Source organism: Ciconia boyciana, chromosome 10 (assembly GCF_034638445.1).
Source record: "Ciconia boyciana chromosome 10, ASM3463844v1, whole genome shotgun sequence".
In the NCBI taxonomy this organism is placed as follows: domain Eukaryota; kingdom Metazoa; phylum Chordata; class Aves; order Ciconiiformes; family Ciconiidae; genus Ciconia; species Ciconia boyciana.
In genome coordinates this window covers 16,902,445-16,924,749 of record NC_132943.1, presented here as the reverse complement: position 1 = coordinate 16,924,749, position 22,305 = coordinate 16,902,445, and the positions used below count along the sequence as shown (strand labels likewise).

The following is a 22,305-nucleotide window of genomic DNA, read 5'->3' as shown; positions in this document are numbered from 1 at the left end:
TGTGGATTACTCCTGTACCCTGAGTGGATTTGAACCCAAGTGCTCCACTCCACAGGACAGGTCTTGACACAACAGAATAGTCCAGGGCTGGGGAGACATATTTAATTCTCTTGAATGTGGGCCATGGCACATCAGGACTATTCAGGCTAGAAGCAGTGCAGGAAAGAAAGAGCCTGGATCTGTATCTTTTAACCAGGCTGAGAAGAGTTGTCATCCTTTGCTTAGTGTTATTTCTGGTAGGGGGAAATATGGGCTATGTGAGAGATGCTAGTTTTTCTCCTGCGTGGAAGAAACAAAGACGCATCTCTCCCCCGAGCAAAAATCTGCATTTAATGGCCAACTGACAGTACTTTTAGTTTTAAGCTGCAAGTCATCAGTCATCTGCTTACCCTGTGCATGCACTGTGATTAACCTGGACAGGCAAAGGGGAGAGAGATGATTGGCTCAGGTGTCATTGCATCATTTGTGTGGCAAAGCCAGTCTTGGTTCTGTATGCAAGGTATGAAGCCCAGCTGGTTGTGCCTTCTGTTCAAAGCCGTACTTCACTGTGTTTGGGCGTAAGAGCAGAATTTCCCTTGGGGCGTGGTTATTGGTGTGTGCCTGTGGGATCTTTGCTGCAGTGGAAATGGTTTTTGTAGGAATTAATCTACTCAGGTTGGTAGCTGGTGATCTGCACCGAAGAGGCTGGCCTTCTTTGTCACTGCTGCACTCGCTCATGTTGCCCCAAATGCTCACATAAGACATTATTAACAAGGGATTGTTTGTTGCTCTTTTGTTAAGGTATGAAGAACAGTGCAGTTTGAGGAGTGAGTTGTTGAGATTTAGGAGTTGGTGCTCTGTTCCGGATTCAGCCTGTGCAAGTGTCTTTAGTACTTGATCAGACTCTTCTCGTTAGCCAAAATGTGCACTGGATCGGATCTTTCTGCCCTCTGTGCTTTAGGCTGTAAGCTCATGCACGGGTTAATGTGACACATCACACTGTCCTGATCCTGTAAAGATGGGAGCAGTGAGTCCCTGAAAGTTATGTTCATATGCTCTTCCGAAATGGGCAGGTTTCACAGCCCAGCCTGTGATCCCATGCTTGCCGTCACGCAGCTCTGCAGGGCTGCGAGCAGCAGCCAGGGCTCAGCATCTACTAGGCTGATGTAGGAAGTTCACGTCTCCGTTCCTGTGACTGCAATTTTGCTCATGTGACCTTTGAAGTAGGGTTGTTCCAGTGTAAGGTACTTTGGAATATGATGACAGATCCCTAGGAAAGAGAAATCTTGTTTATGACACAGCATACAAATGAGAACTGACTTGATTGATGTTTTGTGGTATAGTAACACAAACAGCAATGCAAATACTTTTTGGAGCTATATGGTCTCGTTTTTTCTTCTCTAATACATGGATGTTGTTTTCCCACTCAGGACTCCTGCCACTTACTGCTAAACTCACAACCTGCCATTAAAATAAAGCACTGTGGACTTTAAGCTGTTGCATGCAAATAATTACGGTGGTTAATTAATCCTGATCTCTCTTTAAGGAGCTCTCACTTCACAGCCATGACTTGGAGTAGGGTTGTCTGTGTGCTAGGTCACTAACGACTATATCTGTTGCTCTTTGCAGCTGCCTGGCTGGTCTGCAGTATCCCAGCACACACAGGAGCATTAATTACTGCTAAACTTGGCATGCTTCAAAGGATTCATAACTGATTGTTCCCGGGATGTTTGTTTTTTCTCTCGCCTTGGTGATACTGGTTTGGCCCAGCCTCTAAATATACTCTCTGTTGTGTGTTTAGTTTTTTTTATCCTAAAAGATATATGTTTTTGTCTCTCTTGTTCTGTTTATTTTTTTCTCTTTTCACTCAAACATGCTCCCTCCCCCCCCAGCCTGTTTCGCTGCTTGAGAAAGCTGCGCCTCAGTGGTGTCAAGGGAAGCTACAAGCTCACCTCGTTGCGCAAACTAATCTGCTCCGAAATCAGGTGACTGCTGATCTACCTGGCTCTAACCCTGCATGCGCTATTTTGGGCTCTAGATTGTACCATGCAACTAATCTCTAGGCAACGTTCACTCTAGTCCCCTCTGTTAAGTGTGTCCTTGATATTCCTGAGCCACAGTGGACACGTGGAAGTTGCTGACCGATGAATGAATCTGTGCCTGCCCTATTGATTTCTAATCAGGTGTGTTAATACTGAACTGTTGTTTTTCTCCCCCTAAAATGAAATTGGGATGAAGAAAGGCTATGGAATAACACCAAGGCAGAGGGTGATGTAGTGTAGTTCCTCCAATTAATTTATTTTTCTTCTAAGAGAAGCAGTCAATTTTTATTGTTGCTGCTTAAAAAAAAAAAAAAAGGAAAAAGTAAAGCATTGGAAAAATTGGCTTCTGTATTTCTGCTGTTGAGTAAAGCCAGAAGAACCCACATTGTTTCAAAAGCAATTTCTATGGCTGCTGAGTTAAGTTGCAGCATTCTCCCATGGTAAAATCCAAGTTTCCAAAATGGGCACTGTCCTGGCTCTTGTGGTCTAAATGAGCTGTTTCCAGGTGTACAAAGGTTCAGTCTGCATGGGAGAAGAGGTGGGCCCAGACCAGGGAATTTGCACCCGTGTAATATATTTGAAGAGCTCCAGGTTGAGGTCATGGTTGCGTCATGTGGCAGAACTTGACCAAACATTTAGGTTATAGCATCTTGAGGGACACGAGAGCAGCTCCGAGAAACTGCAGGGACTAAGAATTTCAGTTCTACTTGCACAGGAGAAGTATCTCATCAGAAGATTTCCAAATCTCCCTTGGGGATTTCCTTAAAGGATAAGAGGCATCTGACAGAAAACAGTCAGTGAGAAGAAAATACTATCCCTTGCCCATTGAAAGAAAATCATTACCCAGACTGGGAGAGCACCAGTTACCTGCTCACAAGTTCCTGGTGAGCTCATCTGTTCTAAGTCAAATGCTCCTATGTCTTCACATTCCTTGTCAGCGAATGAATTGCAGTTTAGAAACACTAAATCACTCTCACCTTACAAAGCACCTGGGTTTTTCACATTCAGTTTATGACTGCAGATAAGGGAAAAGACTAGATTACCACATCAATAAAGCCTGGGGAAAGGACAGCTGTTAGCAGTCCTGCTTAAGATGCATAGCAAAGGGAGGAAATATGTATTCATTCTTGATTGAAGGGAGAAGGACATTTGGCAGGCTTCTGGGGGCTTTTCCTGTGCCTCTGCTGTGCTGGGAATGATCTGTGTGGTTGTGGTTTTTGACTGGTCTGTTTCGCTTGTGGTATTTCTGGAGGACTAGAAGGCAGGTACAGGAAGCTTCTCAAGCCACAAACAAATAAATCAGCTCTTGAGCATTTTTCCTCTTCTCAGACTGGCTGGGGTGACTGGGATTAATACCACCGCCCACAGATTGCCTAGAGGAACAGTACCTACGAGTGGTCCCTCATCCATTGCACTCTTGATCTTCGACAGGCTACTGAGATTCGATCAATAATTTCACTGTACTGGGTGACTTTGCCCTAAAGCAGGTGACAAGGGAGTATGTAATCTTTCCACCCGCTGTGTTGTGGGGGTGTTAACCTCTGGCTAAGTGACATTAATATTTTCAGTCATCCCAGATATTTTCAAATCAAGTTAAATCCTCCTTTAAGTTTTTCCTCTTTCATTCTTGAACTAAATAATACTATTGCTAACCTTAATTTTTTGTTTCTACTTGTGCGAGTCTTTGGGTTGGTGTTTTTTTTTTTAATTTTTATTTTGATTGGGGACTAACAAAAAAAATCTCAATAAAGCAGGTTAGTTTGTATTCTGAACCTGTAGGTTTTCCAGCTTTTCTTCACAAACGTGAGCAGGCAGGAAAAAAAAAGACTTCCATTTTTATATTTGCATGACTTCGAGACTGAAGGTGTTACTGACAACCCTAAATCTCATTAAGCTCTTGCTAAAAGCGGGCAGGCTGATGACACTGCATTTACTGAAGAGCTTCAGAATGTTAAGCCTAAAAAAAAAAGTCCTTCCCCTTACCAGCAGCTGTGTTGCTGTCTCTTCTTGCCTGATAATTTTACAACCTCCAAGCAAAAATGGGGTCAGCAAGACCTATTATTTATACTGTAAAACCAAGTCCCTCCCTTCAGTATACAAACTGCTAGCTTTTTAGGCCTTTAGCAGGTAGTAACAAAACCAATACAGTGGGGGTTTTCTGTAAAGTCTCCCAGAGGGGTTTGCTATTGCATGCTCTCAGTTACAAATTTTGGTGGCTGTCCTTTCTGAAACAAAAGGGAAAATGGCTTAGAACAGCAAATTCTTGCCTTTTTGCTAAGCTCCCCTGAAATGCTGAATATAGACTAAAAAGCAACATCCTTGGTGCTGCAGTGATAACAGAACGATATCTCTGTCTGTAGGAGAAAGCCAGCAAGTTGAGTCCTGGGCTGTGCTGCCCTTCTGAGAGGTCTGCCTGGGACTGGTGGGGGCTTGGGCCTGCGGTGGGGCACCCAGCTCTTCTCCTTACCCCTGCCTCATGGATGTCTAAACTATTTACTAAGCAGTGTGTCATTACCACAGTTCACAGCATAGTGTTTGAAGAGAAATGGTCACCAGATTGCCCGAAAGCACCAGGCTGGATATTGCCAGACGCTCATGAGTGCTGGGATGCATGGTGGTAGGAAACATAATGGGGAATAACTGCTCCACTGTCACAACTGAACTGGTTGTGGTTGGCACTCTGAGCCTTGGCTAGGGGCAAGGTCAGGAAGGCATTTGTGTTGTCCAGCTCCCCTTTCAGGCAGGGAGAGGAGAGGAAGAATTTTCTGAGATCACATTTCATGGACCTGGGCATTATGTCCTTCTGCCTCAGTTCTCCATCAGGTTGGCAAGGATGACAGCTGAAATAGAAAGTGCACAGATACAGTAGCAATGGGCTCTGCCCCTGAAGCCTATGTCTTTCCTCCTTTCCCCACCATACTGCCTGAGCTGGCTTTTCTTCTAGCAGGGCTCATGACCAAGTTGATGTTTGTCTTTGGCTCTGGCTGGAAGCAGTCAGGGCTATCCAGTGTCAAGACCCCTGCTTCCAAGCAAAATAAATCCCACTGGTGAGAAGGTCCCATGGCTGACAAAGCAGTGAAGAATTAATTCAATGTTATACCTGGGACTGAGAGCACTAGCTGAGCCACAGGCACCAGATGGATCCCTGATTCCTACAGCTACTCTAGAATGAACGTTGCCTTTGCCTCGGGATGTCACAATATTCACACATTGCTTTCTAGGTTCTTTGACCTTCTGAACAGGTAAACGAGAGAAGGAAAGACTTACTAATATTCACCGTATCTGAAAAACTAACAACATTCAATGATGCCTCATCTCCCAGCTATCCCATCTCCTGGGTTGATTCTGGTTCCAGTCTAGTTTGGAAACTAGAGTAAGATAAAGCCAAAGGATGGACTGGGATTTTTTTTCTCCCTTTAAAATGGTTACATTGGAAACATTCATTCATAGAGAGATTTTAAGGCAGAATGAGTCTTTGTGATCATCGTCTCTGATCCAGCATAAACTGTGTCTCTGTTTAAATGGGCTTTTTGTTTGTTTTATGCAAACTCTCTCAATGTTGGGTTTTTCAGTGAGCGTAGCAGCAAAACGCAGGGGTTTCAGGGTGGAAGCATCATGGCCCCTTCTCCCCCTGCTTGTTCCTCACAAGGGTTGCTTAACTTTTGAATACCTCCCAGTTGTGTCTTTTTCTGGGGGGAAACTTTATCTTCTGATCTTGAGTACAAAGTCTTAGCCTTGCCTTTGACAGCAATGAGTGACCCTCTGAAAGGTGGAGCTAGCTGGAAGGTAGGAGCTTCTGCGGCTTGCTTGTAAGTCAGGAGAGAAATGGAGAGTGTAAGGATCCTACACAACACTGTGAGGAGCGGGACTCTGAACTGCAAAATATTTTTAAGTCCTTTCTCCCATCAATCCTATCTTTGCATATACCTGTCACGAAGGAGCAGTAAGCTGGATTTCTTTAATTAAGCTGGTACAAAGAAGATAAAACTTCATTTTGTAGAAGGGGTAGGAATCTGACTGCAGGCTTGTAGAGAGATCCAGTTCCCCAGTGGCTTGTGGGCTCTTTGCAGAGCCCTGTGGCGTTGTGACATTCCTCCTGTTGTCACACATACAAGTAGGCACTCAGTGCTGACCTTCCTGTTAAGATGTGTCATCGAGTTGCTTATGCAGGGATTTGCCATCCTGCATCCCACTGCACAGGGTTATGGGAGAATGCTGTGCTGTTGCAAATTACAGAATAGAAACAATTTAATTAGCAAGCTTTGAGTTTTAAGTCAGGGCACTGAAAAGAGGAAGAGGTCACCTAGGACAAATATGGGAAGGGGAATGTTCTTGTTGCTGGTGTCTGCTGTCAGCAACAGAAACCAGGATAATCCTTTTTGTCACTGAAACCCGTCAGAATTCATGTATCAATGTTGGGGTCTGTCAGTGTCTAGGTCAAATGAACAGATCAAATTTAAACTCTCAACTGGGAGAAAGAGGTCCTGTAAAAGGCATATTTCCTTTGGTGTTGGTGGTCAACAGCCAGCCAGGGATTGCTCTTGTATTAGATCCTCACCGATGAGAGTATGTGAGACTGCTGAAACCCAGACCTGCTGCTTAAGCACTCCTGCCTGGCCTCCTGCTGGCACAACTTATGCTTTGCATACCCTTCCTTGCTGCTCCAGTCAGCTTTGTGAGAGCTGTATCAGCCAAGGATGCAGACCTCCTCCCTTCCTCAGAAGAAATGAGGCTTTGGCATGACCTTACCCGAGCAGAGAGAGTCCTCACGAGGGAGGACTCTTCTTCAATGCTATTTGTGATGGATTTCAACTCTTTCAGAGACCTGGCAAGGGGCAGGGACCACTATTATCTTCATCTGTATCCAAGCTGGAGGCTGAATGCCTGACCTGGTCCATTCAGTTTTTGAAGCCAGGGAAACTTACAGAACTTAAAACGCATTAGTGGATGTTTGAATTACTTTCTGAGTATCCAAACAGGGAAATCCATTGAGAGAAAACCTGAGAGTAACACATGTAAGCTGAAGGGGCATCATGTCACTTGTGATGCAACCCTGGTTCCTGGGAGACTCATTTGGGGTGGGGATTACCCCATGCTAGAATTTTGCCTGGTCTCCCAAGGAAGTCAAAAGAGTCACAGTTGTCCCAGCCCTACAGGGTACTTGTCTGCGCTGGAGCTGACAATCTCCTTCTCTGTTATTAAGGCTGAAGAAGAGTTAGTAAAGGCTCAGAAGGTGTTTGAAGAGATGAACGTTGATCTGCAGGAGGAGCTGCCTTCACTATGGAATAGGTGAGTGCTGGAAGTTTTCCCAAGGGCTGGTTGGAAGGAAGCGAAGACCCAAACTCTGTTCTGTATCACTGTTCTCCTTAGCTTGGGCTGGGTGTCTGCTCTTGTTTTCTGGATGATCTCGGAGAGTCTGTCCTAGGATTCCCCCCAGCCAGGTTCACCCTGGGATTTCTGTGCTTTGCTTCTTGATTCTCATGAAAAACTCAGTTTTACCAGAAAGATAAACTGCATTTCTGTGCTTTGTCTGATTAATCCCTATGCCCCACCGAGTCTGCCCAGCTTTCCTGGGCAATGGCTCAGCTTCTGCTGTGGACAGCAGACAGAGCAGGCTGGGTCGATAACATTTTGGGTGTGCAGCTGGCTGACTGGAAGGAACATCTCCAGCTGAGTGGGTATGTCAGCTGACTGATTAAGGGAAGATGAGATGTCAGAGGGGTTTATACAGTCACCAGGGTTGAAGAGAGCCAAGAGGTGATGCCTTTGATCGCTGTGTCTCGCCATGCAAGCTTATGAGCACCCGGTGAAGCAGCAGGTTTAACACAAGAAGGAAGATGAGAGGACAGGTTGCTCTGCTTTTTTGGATGCTACTTGCAGGTTTGGGCAGTTGGGTAAACAAAGATGAGGGAAGGATCCTGGTGTGGCTGCCTTCTCTTGCCCCTAAATGTGCTCCTGGCTTATGTGACACAGGGCCCAGTGAGGAACTAGTGGTTGTAACTGCCCTAGTTGTGCTCTATTTAACAAAACATAGCCTGGGTAGAGGAAAATGAGATGAGAGAATAGGAAGACTTGAGAGACCATGGATTTGCCATACCAGTGATTATGGTGACAAAAAGGCAGGAAAAAGAAACAGACAAACATTTAGCTTGGAGGATGAACTGGAGGGCAGCAAAAGCTGATGTATGGAGAGGGAGTAGAAAGCAGGCAAAATCCTCCTAGGGCTGTCCCAGTTTCTTATTTTTAAATGTAGTGATTGCTTCTGGGTTGGCAGTGCTGGTCTGTGGGGGATGGAGAGAGCGGGTGGCAGCAGGGCGGGAAAGCAAAGTGCTGATGTCTGCCTTTACTCCTCATTCCTCCCAGCCTGGGTCAGGACTCTTTGCTCAAAGCAGCATGCAGGCCTGGCTGAGGAAGGAGCTGGGAGGGGTACAGGCATCTGGGTGGTTCCTTGTGCAGAATGGTGATGCCGCTGGCCTTAGAGAGCATCTCCCTCCTGCTGTTGCTCCTCCAGCTGGGTGCTGGTACAGCACTCTCTGTTGGCAGCTGGCAGGCTGGCTAGAGGAAGGGAGGCAGCAGGCAGCTGCTGGGATTTTAAGGTGCCACAGGTTGTTCACAGGCTCCTGCTATCCAGCTGATCCTTCTGCTTTCCTGTTGCTCTCTGTGCCTATCCTATGCTTTCTTACTCTTCTGTCCCTGACGCAAACAGTTCATGCTTTTTTGCTTCCCGTGGTGCTGAGGGACTTCAGAGTGAATTAGTATCTGTCCTCCTGCTAATTCTCCCAGCTCTCCCCGCACTCCATCTGAGTCACAGCCTCTATCCTTTTCCTTTCTGTCACCCTATCACTGGCTCTCTTTTTTTTTTCTTTTTTCTTCCCCCCCCCCCCCCCTTTCTTCCCCCCTGCACCTCCCTCTCCCCTTAGCCAGCACAAATTCAGATCCTATCCCACCTGGCCTCCTCCTCACCTTGGACATGTTTGCCCCATACCTGGCCTTTGCTCCATCACCCCCTTCACGCTTCTCTGCAGCCCTTCTCTTCTAGCATGTACCAGACCTGACAGAGTTGAGTTTGAATGGGAATGGTGGGTGAGAGGCAGCAGAAGGGTCAGAATTGAAAGTTTTTGGGAGAGCATTGTGTCTATTAAGTTCTTCTGTCTCATTTTTCATTTGGCAGTCGTGTTGGTTTCTACGTCAACACATTCCAGAGTATAGCAGGCCTGGAAGAGAACTTCCATAAAGAAATGAGCAAGGTAAGGCAACTAACAGCTTATCCTACTAATACACCCTCTCCTCACTTTTACTTAAAAAAAACAACCAACCAACCAAACACCACCCCCCCCCCCCCCCAACAAACCCAAATTGAAAAAAAAAACAGCTGGAGAAAACAGAGCATTTGCCCTATGTCAGAGGAAAACGTTAACCCTTAGTTTTTTTTCTGAGCCACTTGGGAGAAAGGCTGTCTGAGATTGTAACGTAAAGGGATGGAGCACAGGGAAGAGACCGCAGGGCCATGCAGCAGTGGGGAGTTCATGTCACTTGGCAGGGCTCGTTTGCAGATCCACAGAGGGAAAGGAAGCCACTTTCAGGCCTATCTCTTGCTGCCTTTTTTAATTCGCCTACATTATGGATTTGTAACCTATAACCTGGGCACTCTCAGCCTGGTATCTATGTGCCTCCTCCTCTGCTGCCTGGCAGCAAGTTGCTGTGAACCCTCATCTGTCTAGCTGTGGGGATGAAAACAGCAGGAAATCTGCCAATCTGCAAGTCAGATGAAGACTGAGACCTGCCTCACTCTCTTCCCTCAAGAAGGCACTTCTCAGCAGTACCTCTCTGCTTTGGCTTCTTTCCTGCCCTATGACCCAAAAGAAGGCATTTGCACGCTTAGCATGGCCCTTGCATGGGCTACCAGTTGGCCACATTGGGAATCACAGCATTAAGCAATGTTGTAACCTGGTGGTGGCAGGCTGGATCCTGGTGCTGTGTGCCAGCGCCCAGCAGAGATCTCAGGAACAGTCTGTGCGAAAGCCCCCCATTACCACTTTCATTTACAAATATGTTCTTGTTCGTTCACTTAAAAGCTAGAGCAGTCTTGAATTCCTTAGGTCTGTATGCTGCTCCTAAGAGTTGCATGCCCTCTGTAAACGTTGCACTAATCTTGATGAGCAATTGAGAGCCCAGCTGGAAGACTCTTGTATTCCCTCCCCAATGTCATCCTGGCAACAAGACAGCCGCGAAGCAACAAGCAGCATTATAGTCCTTCAATTCCCAGCAGTCAGGGGCCCTCTGCCTTCATGTAATGCATCAGTTTTGAGCCCTGCTGACATTTCATGGGGACCTTTCCAATTAATAGCCTGCTCTTCTCCACTGAGGGATGAACTGATTGTTAAGAATAGGGAGGACTGTTATAACTATCAGTTTGTTGCTGTTAACTTGCATTCAGCAAAACACGGGAACGATGCTTGTTAGACAGGAATTCTCTTCTTGTATCATGTCTTGGATTTTTCTTTCCTGAGGAGTTTTGTATGAGAGCAGGGCTTTTGCTTTGTTCCATAAGAACCATCTGTTTCTTATTACTGCTATAGCATCCAATTAACTGCTGGTGTTGCCGGCACGATGCCTCCAACATTGATTGCATTGGATCCTCCCTTCTACCAATGATAAATCTGGCATCTCATCTTGTTTATGAATTGGCTGTTTCAGAAGAGGAGTGTCTGGAGTGAATATTGCAGCGTTTGGTGCCAGGGAGAGTTTAACCCCTAATATTGCATTTCTGCAAAGATATCCAGGTCCTGCCCAAACCTAGATGGCCCAGGCAGCCTGTGAAGTCAAGGCTTGTTGTTGACTGGAAGTCCAGCTGCCTTTGGGCTCCACAGTTGAAATGGCCGTATCCCAAGCTTTATAGGCAGATCTGAGGAACAGCTTTGGCTACAAATCCAGAGTGAAGCTTCAGTTCTAGCACAGAGACCCTTAGGTAAACACTGCCTGCTTCTACAGTGGTACCTAGCAGCACACTGGTGTGGGTGCAGGTGATAGAGAATCAAAGAGGATGATGTGTAAGGGAGACAGAGCATTCCCACAAGGCGCCAGCAGCTATTCAACAGTTTGAGTGCTCTAGCATTTTGTACCCCACGTAGAAGTGGAAACAGATGTAGGGCTGTCCTCTCTTGGGATAGCTGAGTATGCACATGTCTGGGCACAAGCCTGTGTTTGGTCCGCCTGTGCAGGCCAGCCCAAACTCTCTTCTGGCATTTGGGCTCTTTTCTCATTCTTTTTCTTTTTTTGTTTTTGTATTTTGCAGTTGAACCAAAACCTCCATGATGTCCTGCTCAGTCTAGACAAGCAGTACTCAGGCAATGCCTTCCCCGTTAAAGCACAGCCCAGGTCAGTAACTGTGGGAGTAGTGTCTTTGTCTCAGCAGGGGAGGAGGGACAGGGATGTCTCTACCAGGGGTATTGAAAACCTCCATGTTGTCAGCTGTGGAGTGATTTGACTACCTGCATATAGCAAGCCAGTGCCCTCCTGAGACTCTCTAGAGCCATATCCAAGATTGCACTTAAGGCTGGGTGACACACCTCTTACCTTTCTAGAATAGCATCTGGAGGCCTAAACTTTCACTAGGTGCTGATATTTGGGCAACTGACTCTCAGCTCTGCTTTTTTAAAGTCAAATTCCAGGCACCGACATGTAATACTGAGCTGCCCTTCCTTCTGGGTCCAGTTGCTCAGCACCTGTCCTGTTCTTTGCCTCAAAAGCTTCCACCACATACCTGCAGCTTGTGAGCTTGAGCACCAAGAGCCCATTTGTTTCCCCAGCCTCCTCTTTGGCCCTCCGAACTTGGAACTACCTGTTTGCCAAAGCCTTATGCCCCTCCTGTGTACCCAGCTGAGGTGCGTTTCCTCTGTGTGTGTTGTGGTAGTAGTTGCAGCCTTGCTAATATGAGGCCTCCTGATCTCAGAGCACTTCCAATCTGCATGTATGCAAGGAGTGAGTGTCCTCCAGGCCTTTAATTTCCTTTCCTCAGCTGGGTCCAGTCCTGTATGGTTAAGTGCAAGTCTGCACATTCTCTAGCACTGAGAGGGGAGGGAGAGGTCAGGCTCTGGATGAGGCTATCTGGCTCCCATCCAAATGCGTGAGTGATGAAACAGTGTCGGGCTCTGGCTTCCAGCTGCTGTTAATCCCATGTGCTGGTTGAGCAGGAGCACAGCCCAAGTCCTCAATCGGTGTATTAACGGAGGGAGGAGGTGAAGTCAGCATGAAGTAAGGGTAGGCTGTGGTCTGAGTGCATTGATTCAGAAAGGCTAGATCAGCTGTTGAGACCTCTGTGCTCCCTTGTCTCTCCTCCCAGTTTAACCTCCTATTGCAGTCGTGCATAGACGACTTGCATGTCTTGTTCCAGCAGTGTGTGTGGTGTTTGCCAGCTCTAAAGAAAGAGGACATTTGAGTTGAATTTGGCCCCTGACTTTTGGATTGCTAACACCAAATTTCCAAGAAGCTAGTAGGAATGCTTCTTGTGAAAATAATATCCGCTTCCCAAGTTAGCATGTGTTGTCTGTTAATCATCACAACCCAACAAGACTGAAGCCTTGTGAGGAGGCCATGGTGCCCATCCTCTTGTTGCCAGGTGCCGTGTTGTCTCTGACAGCAGCATCCTCCAGGGTCCTTGGAAGAGGATGAGGTAACAGGACAGATGAAGGCTGTAGCCATTGCTTTGTCCAGCTCCTTCCTCCTCCTTCCTTTCTTCCTCAAGGAAGCAGGCTGTAGTGACAGCCTGGCCCAGACATGTTCGTTGTTGTTGTTGTGGCATGAAGTTTCTGGCCTGAAAGAGCTTCCAATGAATAAATTACCTGTCCTTACAATTCCCACCCCCACAAACTGCTAGCTTCATCTGAGTCTGTAATGGGTGTCTCAGCTGCAGTTCTTTGCTCTTTGGCTGGCTACAAGACCACATGGCCTTAAAAACCAAAAATGAGTGCACACACAGAGGTCCCTGAGCGGGTAGCAATCTGAGTGCTGCTGCTTCATCACTTACTCCCTGCATCTCAACTGAGATGCCAGACCTGCCCCAGAGCGACTCTCTTCCTCCTGAGCACAGTGGAGCAGGGTGTTACAGCAGGATGTAGCAAAGGTTTGCCAGGGTAGTAAATATGTTTTGCAGTGACCAGGAAATTCTGTGAGGCACTTCTGTCTCTCCTGCACATCTGGCCTCTCATTGTGGTGCAAGGCTGGAGCAAGTGTGCAGGAGGAAATAGCCCTCACTGATCTGATTGCTTATTGTGGTCTGCAGTGGGAGCAGATGCTTCCCTAACCCTTCTCTACTGGGAAGAGGATTGGAGATGGATATACAATGGCAGGAAATGAATGAGGAGGTGTGAGAAGAGAGGCAATTATCTGTGCACATCATTATGGCATTCATGCAAGGCCCTACAGAAATATTACTGTGGCTGATGAATCTGATGCTGGCTGTGTAGCACAGCAGAACAGAGCAGCTGGTGTATTTCTGGGAACCTCAGACATATGTTTGGGATTTGTTTCTGAAAGAATTTTGAACATTCAGGGCTCAGATGCCTAGAAGACCTGGGAGATCTGTAGCGTTATCTTAGTATGATTGGACAAACTGGAAGAAGACGTAGTAGGAAAGCTGCTGATTAGGTTTCACGTATAAGACTGCACACAGATTGCATAAGTAGAGGAGAATAGTAAAGGGGAGCTTGTTTCTTCTGTACCAATATTTACAGGGGAAAGTGAGGAGCTGTGATTACCCGTGGAAAAAAGGACATTTACAGTTCTCTGCTGGTCTATACAGTTTCCTTTTTCTTCTTCTCCATGTACGCCCTCTCCCCATATTCCAAAGAGCAGGGAAAACACTAGTTTGCTCACATATATGTAGATCTTTGACAGGCACAAAAACCCCTCTCCTACCCTCTCCAAACCAGGCCATAGCTTTCTAGGAGCCAAGGGAAGTGTGTACATGTTTCTCTGTATGTGTGTGTGTATCTGTGTGGGTGAGAGAGAGAGGAGATCTTGTCATCTTGATTACAGTGAGTTTTGTGGCACCAAGTGAATGGGTGCTCGGAAGCTTAACTTTTCCTCCCTGGTTTGACTGTGCCATCCTGTAACGGAAATGATTTGCGTGCCATCCTCAACAGAAAGAAAACTAAACTGTTCGCCAGGCTGAGGAAAAAGATGAGCAGGTACCGGTACGGAGAGCAGCATTTCGATATGTGTTTGATTTAGTTCCTAAAACTGGAGAGGCTGTTGCTGGATTCTAACAGCCTGGCACGTGTTAACCCTGTGATGGGAGAGGGGTCCTTTGCATGATATGATGTGTTCATGGCCTGCTGGGTCCTGCTGAGATCTCTCTGTGTCTGGATAATCCCATTAACTGCTTGTGTGCCTGACTTGAATCCTTGCTTCTTTTCCTATCTAAGAAGACAGCGTGAAAGCTCAGGCATTGTCTGTTCAGTTGGGTGACTAAAAGCGTGGTGCTGGGTTTTCCATGGGAAATATGGCCCATTTTGGTGATCAACAACTTCTAGTTTTACCTAGTGGGGCTTGCCCTTTTGAACAGGTCTGAAAGCTGCATTCTCATTCCCTGCCTGGCCAGGGAGGACCACAAGGCAGGTCTTTCATTCTCAGAAGTCCTGCCCTGTCTACCTGTTGCAGTTGGGAGGATGATGAGGTGGGAGAAGGACACTTCCAGCTTTGCTCCTTACTTGCTCTGTTGTTGAGGATCCTTACTATCTTGCTCCATCCATTTAAAATTTTGTGCAGGGCTGAATGAAAAGGAAGCCTGTTGTCTTGTATAAAGACTAATGTCAGCATCTTGCCTTTCAAGATAGTGATGGCATTGAATAACTGCATTGTTACAATGCCTAGAGTTACTATAGCCAAGGTCAAGGACTCCGACAAGAACGTGCTCTGGAGCAAAGTGGGAACTGCTGCATAATGGCATGGAAACTTCCTCTAATTTTTGTTTTTCTTAGTCTTTGTGTTGGTACTCCCTCCATGGGATCCTTCTAGGAAGAAAAAAAAGTATATAATTTCCAAGATGATGTCCTGCCAGCAATAAAAGCAAGTGCTGGTGGATTGGGATCCTTGCTTTTCTGATCCTGGCTTCCCAATGACTAGGGCAAGTCACACAACCCTTCTCTTTGTCTCTGCTTGCATCCTTTGTGAAGTGGGAGGTTGGAGAATGGTATTTATCAGGGAAACTGATGGGCAAATCTTGATTTTATATCCTCAAATGAAAAGCAGTGAAGGAATGTCTTGTGTTGTTACTATTCTGAGATTTCCTACTGTAGGAAAAGGAGGATTCACAGGAGTACTTCTCTGGATGTCTGTCTCTGGTCCTTGGTTGGACTAGTGTTGTACCTGCACCAGGCAGGAGGTCTAATATTTCTAGTCACTGAGAACGGACAGATGCTACAGCAGAGGGAGAACTAGTAAATCTCATCTTGATGAGCTCTAACCACAAAGTGCTCCCGCTCTGCTCTGATAAAGTCCAACTGGCCCAGCAGTTAAAGTGCCTGACCTGGACTGTGCTGGGTGTTTCTGCTGTCAGAGCAGCTGCTGGGGTCACAGAGAAATGTGCAACCCCTGGTGCAGGGAAGGAGGTTCTGGGACTTGGTCACTTTTTGATCTGCAGCAAGAGTGTACATTTGTGCCACCAAATGTTTGGGTATGTAGGTGCTTTTTTCTCCTTTCTCCTGGCCCTTTTTTTTTTTTTTAAAGAATTCTCCAGACTGCTTTGGTGCTAAAAAATAAATTACTTTTGGCTAAAAGGCCCTGTCTGAGCCTTAGCTGTGATGCCAACCTTTTTTTCTTTTTAACTTGAGAACTTGGCAGGAGGTGACTGGTCTGTTTTTACCATGTTGGAAAGTAGGTTTCATCCTCTAACACAGGATTGTTACAAGCATATGGGAACCCCATCTGCAGATGTTATTTTGCTCTTCCAGAACAGCAGCCCCATGAGGGGTCTGGGAGCTCAGCAGCACTAAAAGAGGCTGGGGGATTTTGGCTTTCCCTTCAGCTGTAGTAACTGCATTAGACCCTGTTCCCAGCTGTCTATTTGCAGAAGAAAGTTGACACTCCCTTCCCTTCCCTGCCTGATATTCCTGGATTTGGCATCACTTCCCAATTGCTCATGGGAATGAAAAAGAGAGCAATGACCTTGTTTTGACTTGCTTTTACTGTGGTACTCACGTTTGGTCAGTGAGGACAGTCCCCACATTCTTGCTTTTCCCTGTGTTTCCTGGAGCAAGCAGTCAGTTTGGAGACAGGACTTTGCTCTGTGTAGGCAGTGTGTGCTCCCTGGGGACCCGTGAAGGACAGAGGATCCTGGTGACAAGCTCGCTTGACACTGATTGCACTGGCTAAATGCGTGCAAAGCAACAAGTGCAAGGTGCCATTTGGGGGGCTGGAAAAGGCTCCGCCAAAATTAGCGCTGGCATTTTCCTAGGGGGATCAGCCAACGCATCAAACAAGCTGTAAACAGTGACTTAATGAAGGCTTTAGTGCAGGGCCCTCTCAGTCCTTGTAGGATGAGGAGAAGAAACTGGGCTGCCTCTCACATGGGAGCCTTTTACCAATATATCTCCAAATCAAGTCACTGCCAAGCACCAGAAATAAGGCACTAAAAAGCTGCTTCATGGCCTTTAGAAAATAAGCCTGAACTCCTTTCTCACTGGGAGAAATGGCCTCTTCAGGTCCCTAGAAGGAAAAGTCTACCCTTGTGTTGGTAGGTCAGGTGATAGCCAGTAGTCCTAATATTCCCAGCGTAGTCTGGGCATTTGAGGAGTCTGCTGTACACATCTGCTGGCAGTCTAGCTGTAGATCACTGTGTCCCCCATCTTCTCCAAAGTGCTTTCGAATCTAGGGAAGGTAACGTGTATTTTTTTTTTTCCGAGCTCTAGCATCAGAGGACATTTTCTGTCATGTGCTGCTGTTCCCTGGTGACTCTCATTTAGAGCAGGACTTCCTTCCCTTCACCCTCCAACCATTACTTCTTTTAATCTGTAGCACAACCTTGTCAATTTTGCAGAATCCTTCATACAACCCACTGTTTTGAAGTGATTTCTGGGGACCTCTGAGGAAGGACACTGTAGGCATATCCAGTCAAACTGAAGAGCTGCAGGGGTTGGCATACATGTTCTTTAGTCTCTCCTCTTCCCTTTTTCCTCTTCCTTTCCCTCTTCTTCCCTTGGCGTGTGTGCCCCTGGTTGAGAGCTGCTGGCAGAGAACGTCGTTGGGTTTGTTGCATCATGTTAGTGTGCTGCTGGCATCAGTGTCATCAGAAACATCCGACCTGCATGCAGACCTGAGAACAAGCGCTTTGTGGGGAAATGTGCGTGTGAGGTGTGGATATGGGGAGAAAGTGGGGGGAATGGTTGAGGGCAAAGTGAATGAAGAGGGAATGGGATGGGGAGCTTGAAAGCCGGAATGCTGAGCAGGGGGAGATGCTTGCTTGGAAGGGGAGGTTTGTTGAAATGCGTTGCTGTCCCTTCCTCCTCTTGCTGTCCCCCTACTTGTGAGTGTTTAGGAATGAGGCCATCATGCATGTTAGCCAATGACCACCACACCTCGGGCATCCAAGTGTGAGTGGATGTACATGTCTGGAGCTCTGGGCTCTCTTGGGACAGAGCAAAGAAATAATCGACTTGATGTCCCTTGCAGAATTGCTCTAGTCCTGGCTCTATGCCAGCATTTATTGTCTCAAGTTCTAGGAAAGTATCTGTTCCGTTCAGCCTTCTCCCAAGGCCTTTAACTTTGCAAGAACTGCAACTTTATAAGTGGAGGCAAATATCAGTCCCTGTAGATGAGGTTGCACAGCTCTTTTGCAATATTCTGTAATATTCTGTTTTCAGTTCTGTATAGTTTTGCCAAACTGTAACCACTTCTGCTAAAATGGCCCCTACCAGTGTCTGTGCTTCTGTGTGACTTGAGATAAATTGTTTAGTTGCTTTTTGAGGAGCTGAATTTCAGCCAAGATGATTCAGCTGTTCCTGAGAATTAGGCTGGGAAAATGGTTTTACCTTTATCCCTGTTGAAATTCTCTGGTAACCAACTTTTTACTAAATCTCTCATGATTCCATACTTTGAAGCACAGACTTGACACTTAGCCAGGGTATGCCCTCAGGGAAAGGTGTGTGCCTCTTGCCATTCCTTTGAAAAATCTGTCCAAATCTGGCCAAGTTATGAACCAACAAATGCCATTGGCATATTCTCCTTGCATCTTAATTCCCTGAAGAATCCCTCTTGACTGTGTGTCAGAAACAGTCCTGGAATAAGGACCAACTGGAAAGGCAAGGGCAGAAGGGGTTCATCATTGAAAACAAGGCTGGGGAGACTTTCCGTAATGGAGAAATCTTTATTAGTAGCCAGAATCTCACTGTTTCTTTGCTGTCTGGAATGATCTGTGAAACCTCTGGCTACTTTGCCCCTCTTTCAGCTTAGCCAGTTTGTACCACATAGAGGAATATGATATTCTACTATTACAGATGTTGCAAATCTATTAGTCATAACCCATGCAGGTGTCAGTACACCACCACGCAGAAAAATCCTTATCTGTAGAATTTCAAACTAAATGAGCTGCACACAACTCCTTCCCCCATCTGCTTCCCCAGTATTAAAAGACTATGACTTAATGTCAGGCACTTATGTTAGAATCTAGCAGAATTAAAGATGCCTGGTTGTTTTTTTTTTTTTTTCTGTGTCTGAGGCAAAGTATACCCATGCAGTAGGAATTTAGTGAGTAGCCTGCTGCACAGTAATGCTGCTGCAGTGTGTTGGACTGCAAGTGACTCAGCAAAGATGCTTCTCAGAAGCTTGTAGAGGCTTCAAATGTCTTCATCACATGTCTGGGCAGTGAAGCAAAGAGATAATGGAGGTCACTGATCTGTGCTGGTTAGCACAACTCCTTCTAGGCCTGGCTCAGACTTCTCTTCTCTCTCTTTCTCTTTCCCTCTCTCTCCCTTTCTCTCTCCACTTCCTTCAGTGACAGCACCCCAGCGAAAGCAAATAAAAGCCCCTCGCCTCCACCAGATGGATCTCCCATCACCAGCCCTGAGACCAAGACTGTCAACCATGAGCTGGAACCATCCACTTTGGAAGCGCCTGGGGCAAGCATCCCAAAGTCACCATCTCAGGTAGTGTCCCCATGACATTGACCCATGTCTCTGCAGTATGACCACTGATGGCACAGGCTCCGTGAGTCAAAGACATCCATCAGTTGCTTTTTTGGACCTCTTCCTGCAACTGAGCACACAGAATATGACATGACAGTTGTTCTCCTTCACTGGTTCCTGAGAGGTTCCTGAGAATGCAAGTTGCTCATTGGTCATGCCTATATCATATAGGAAAGAACTAAGCTGTGTCTGAATGTCTCTACAGGGGGAAGGCCAGTAATACATTTTGCTGTCCGGTAGGATGGCCAAGAAGATCCAGGGAGGATGGAGGTGTAGCTAGGAGAGGAAGTTTGGTCTTTACATTTGAATTAACCTGTGGAATTCAATGGTCCAGTTTCTTCTCAAGAACTTCTGCAACTGAGGGAGGTTCAAAGAAAAACGTTTAATATTGATAAGGAGAATATCTGTACTTTGCATGATGTTTTACTTTAATCCCAACATAAAATATTATTCTAAAAATAAAGGCATTATATTCTATGCTATGAAGAAATTAGGTGGGTACCAGGAAGAAGACTGTCCATTATATGGAGTCTGATACCTTCCACGTGGCCTTTGTTAGCCCTTTCCTTACATAGGAGGTACCCAGCGGCATGTTTAAAATAGCAGATGTAGCTCCTGCTACTCAGCATATCATATGATATGTTTTACTTCATGATTTAAGGAAAATAAAACATTTACTTCCTCTTCCCATCCCTCTATTGCCGAGTTGGGGAAAACCTTGGTAGGGAAAAGTTGTAACTAGGCAAAATTTATGTCTGGTGCCAATCCTTGCATTTCAGTAAGTGGGACACCAGAGAAGAGTCTTCCAGGAAGAATTAAAGCTGAGAGGGGTTGTGGCCAAACTGATAAGAGAAAACTTACTGCTTCTGAAAAGAGACGGGTGCAACCCAGAACTTTCTTGCTGTTGTCATACGTACCAGTGTGATTCCAAATCCAGGCCTATGGTGTAGGCTATCTCCTGTTTCTGCTTAGCCTTTCACAATATTTTTCCCTCCACCGCATTTTTCATTTTCAGGATTATCTAGGGACAAAAATGGGATGTTTGGCAAAAGGGTCTTTTCCAGCCCTGTGAGATGTGTGGATGCCTGACAGTGTCTTTTCAGGACTTCTCCAGGGTCTCTGCACTGCTCAAGCATTGCACAGCCTAGAGTGGCTTCGCCACCACCTTGGAGTAGGGTATTTGTATGGGGGAGAGAGGATAGTGCATCCAGAATTGCCTTCCTGTTTTTTCAGAGATTGCCATAACTTGACTGAAATTTGGAACAAGAAATCGTACAGATTTATTGAGCTATTCACTGCAGACATCACTCACCCTGCCTGTGGACTTGTCTTGCTGAGTTTGGCTTCTTCCCTTTCCTTTAAATAGCACACATAAGCCTTGTTTTTGCCAGCCTGCAACTCCTTTCTCGTTCACTTGCTGCCTTCCTGCCCACAGGAATGGGGCTGGAGGCACCCCTTCTCAAGCAAGCAGAATATTCCAGTGCAGCCCTGGCTGGAGCCTCAGATGGGCCACAGGCAAGACTGAAATGTTATTTGCAGCTAATGCTGCCACACCTGGCAGCTCTTTCCCAATCTATGTTTATTTCATTCTCCCAGGCCTCACTACAGTGAAGAACAAGAGCTTCACTCCATATTCATACTAGGTGCTAAGAGATGGAGCTGGCTCCAGAGGGAGGGAAGGCAAGGACAGGGGTTTCACACCCAAAGCCGAGCCTGGTGTCTGTATGGATAAAGTCTAGAAACTGTGTGTCAGCTTGCCAGACAGCTGGAAAACACGAGTGTCTACTCTCTCAACAGTGCTCGACTTTAATACTGAAATCTTCACAGGTGTCATTACTTTTGACCTATGGGTAAGTGATTTGTTCTAGGGTCCTCCTAGGGAGGCTAGGGGCCTCATCCTCTGGGGGAGGATGGAGCAAAAAGCAACAAGCAAGTACAATTCTCTGGCCTCTTCCTGTCTGAAATACTAATACAAACATAAGCAAAGGCTGTGGAGAGAAAGACAGCAAAATAGGAGAGATCAAATAAATACTAACTAAATTTTGAACTGTTCCCTATGCCAAAAAAATAGCTCTTTTACTGTCCTTTAATTCTCAAAAACAGCTTCTTTTTGTCTTTTGGAAGAAGCGACTGCTATCAGCTTTCCGCACTGAGTAATTTGATGATGACACAGGACTTCAGGGGTCTGTGAAATTTCAAAGGTCAGACTTTTGCTCTCAGTTACACCACTGAAACACTGTAATGACACTTTTGAAATCATTGCAACTATGTTGAATTTAGACAGGTAAAGCTCTGTGGGATCCAAGTCACCAGGACAATTTCAGAGGATTTGTTTTATTTTAGGCGGCAAAGTTGTTCATGCTTGATGAATTTCCAGGTATAACCCAACATCAATATGCAATCCTGTTGTCTTTGAAATGTGGCTTTAGACTGCTGTTGGAGGTAATGGTGGACACTGTGGAAGTGGTAGTCTCTAAGACACTAATGCATTTGAAGGAAGGAGACTGACTATTTTAGGGAAATAAATAGCAGAAGAGTTGGGATCTTTTTGACTTTAGAGTTTGTAATAGGAGCCTCCCATTTCTGCAGATGGTGGCTCTGTTCTGAGAATAGCTTTTCCCTGAAATTTCTGGTCCCTTCTTGCAACTGGCAAGCAGGGGATTTTCAGGAAGGTATTGTTCTCAGGGAATATGGACGCACCACCTTCTGCAAACAGTGAGAAGTTGGACGTGAACACACTACTTTCATTATTTCCCCTAGCCAGCTATTCAGTGGAAAATGTTTGTTTGCATATTCACTCACACTCTCTAAAGTAGGTTAACCCAGTAGAAAACTGGGCGTATCCTTAGCGATCTGAATAAATGCCTTGTAGAGCTCAGTTATATGCTGGAGGAGTGTGAACACAGGACTAGGAGTAGGGGATTGCTATGTTTAAGATCTGTGCCTGACACTGATATACTGGGTGCCCATTGTCAGGTCTCTGAGTCTTGCTGCCTTGGGATCCTAGGTACAATGAGAAGATCAAGTAACTGTAAAACGTCACTGTAAATGGAAAGCATTGTCATTGCTGAGCATTGCTGTGGTGCTGGGAACTTGTACAGCTG

At 46.0% G+C, this 22,305-nt stretch overlaps 1 protein-coding gene across 10 annotated transcripts in view; it reads left to right on the top strand.

The window, feature by feature from the left end:
* The window catches only part of BIN1 (bridging integrator 1), a 98,488-nt gene that overhangs the window by 59,990 nt on the left and 16,193 nt on the right, over nt 1-22,305 (top strand). For 5 of the 10 annotated variants that reach the window (XM_072874194.1, XM_072874191.1, XM_072874189.1 and 2 more), the window contains exons 7-11: nt 1,872-1,964; nt 7,225-7,310; nt 9,193-9,268; nt 11,317-11,399; nt 19,012-19,162. In XM_072874194.1, coding sequence (XP_072730295.1) covers nt 1,872-1,964; nt 7,225-7,310; nt 9,193-9,268; nt 11,317-11,399; nt 19,012-19,162 — 489 coding nt within the window. Of the gene's footprint in view, nt 1-1,871; nt 1,965-7,224; nt 7,311-9,192; nt 9,269-11,316; nt 11,400-14,164; nt 14,210-19,011; nt 19,163-22,305 lie in introns of all 10 variants that reach the window. The other 5 variants (XM_072874190.1, XM_072874195.1, XM_072874193.1 and 2 more) reach the window with 2 other exon arrangements.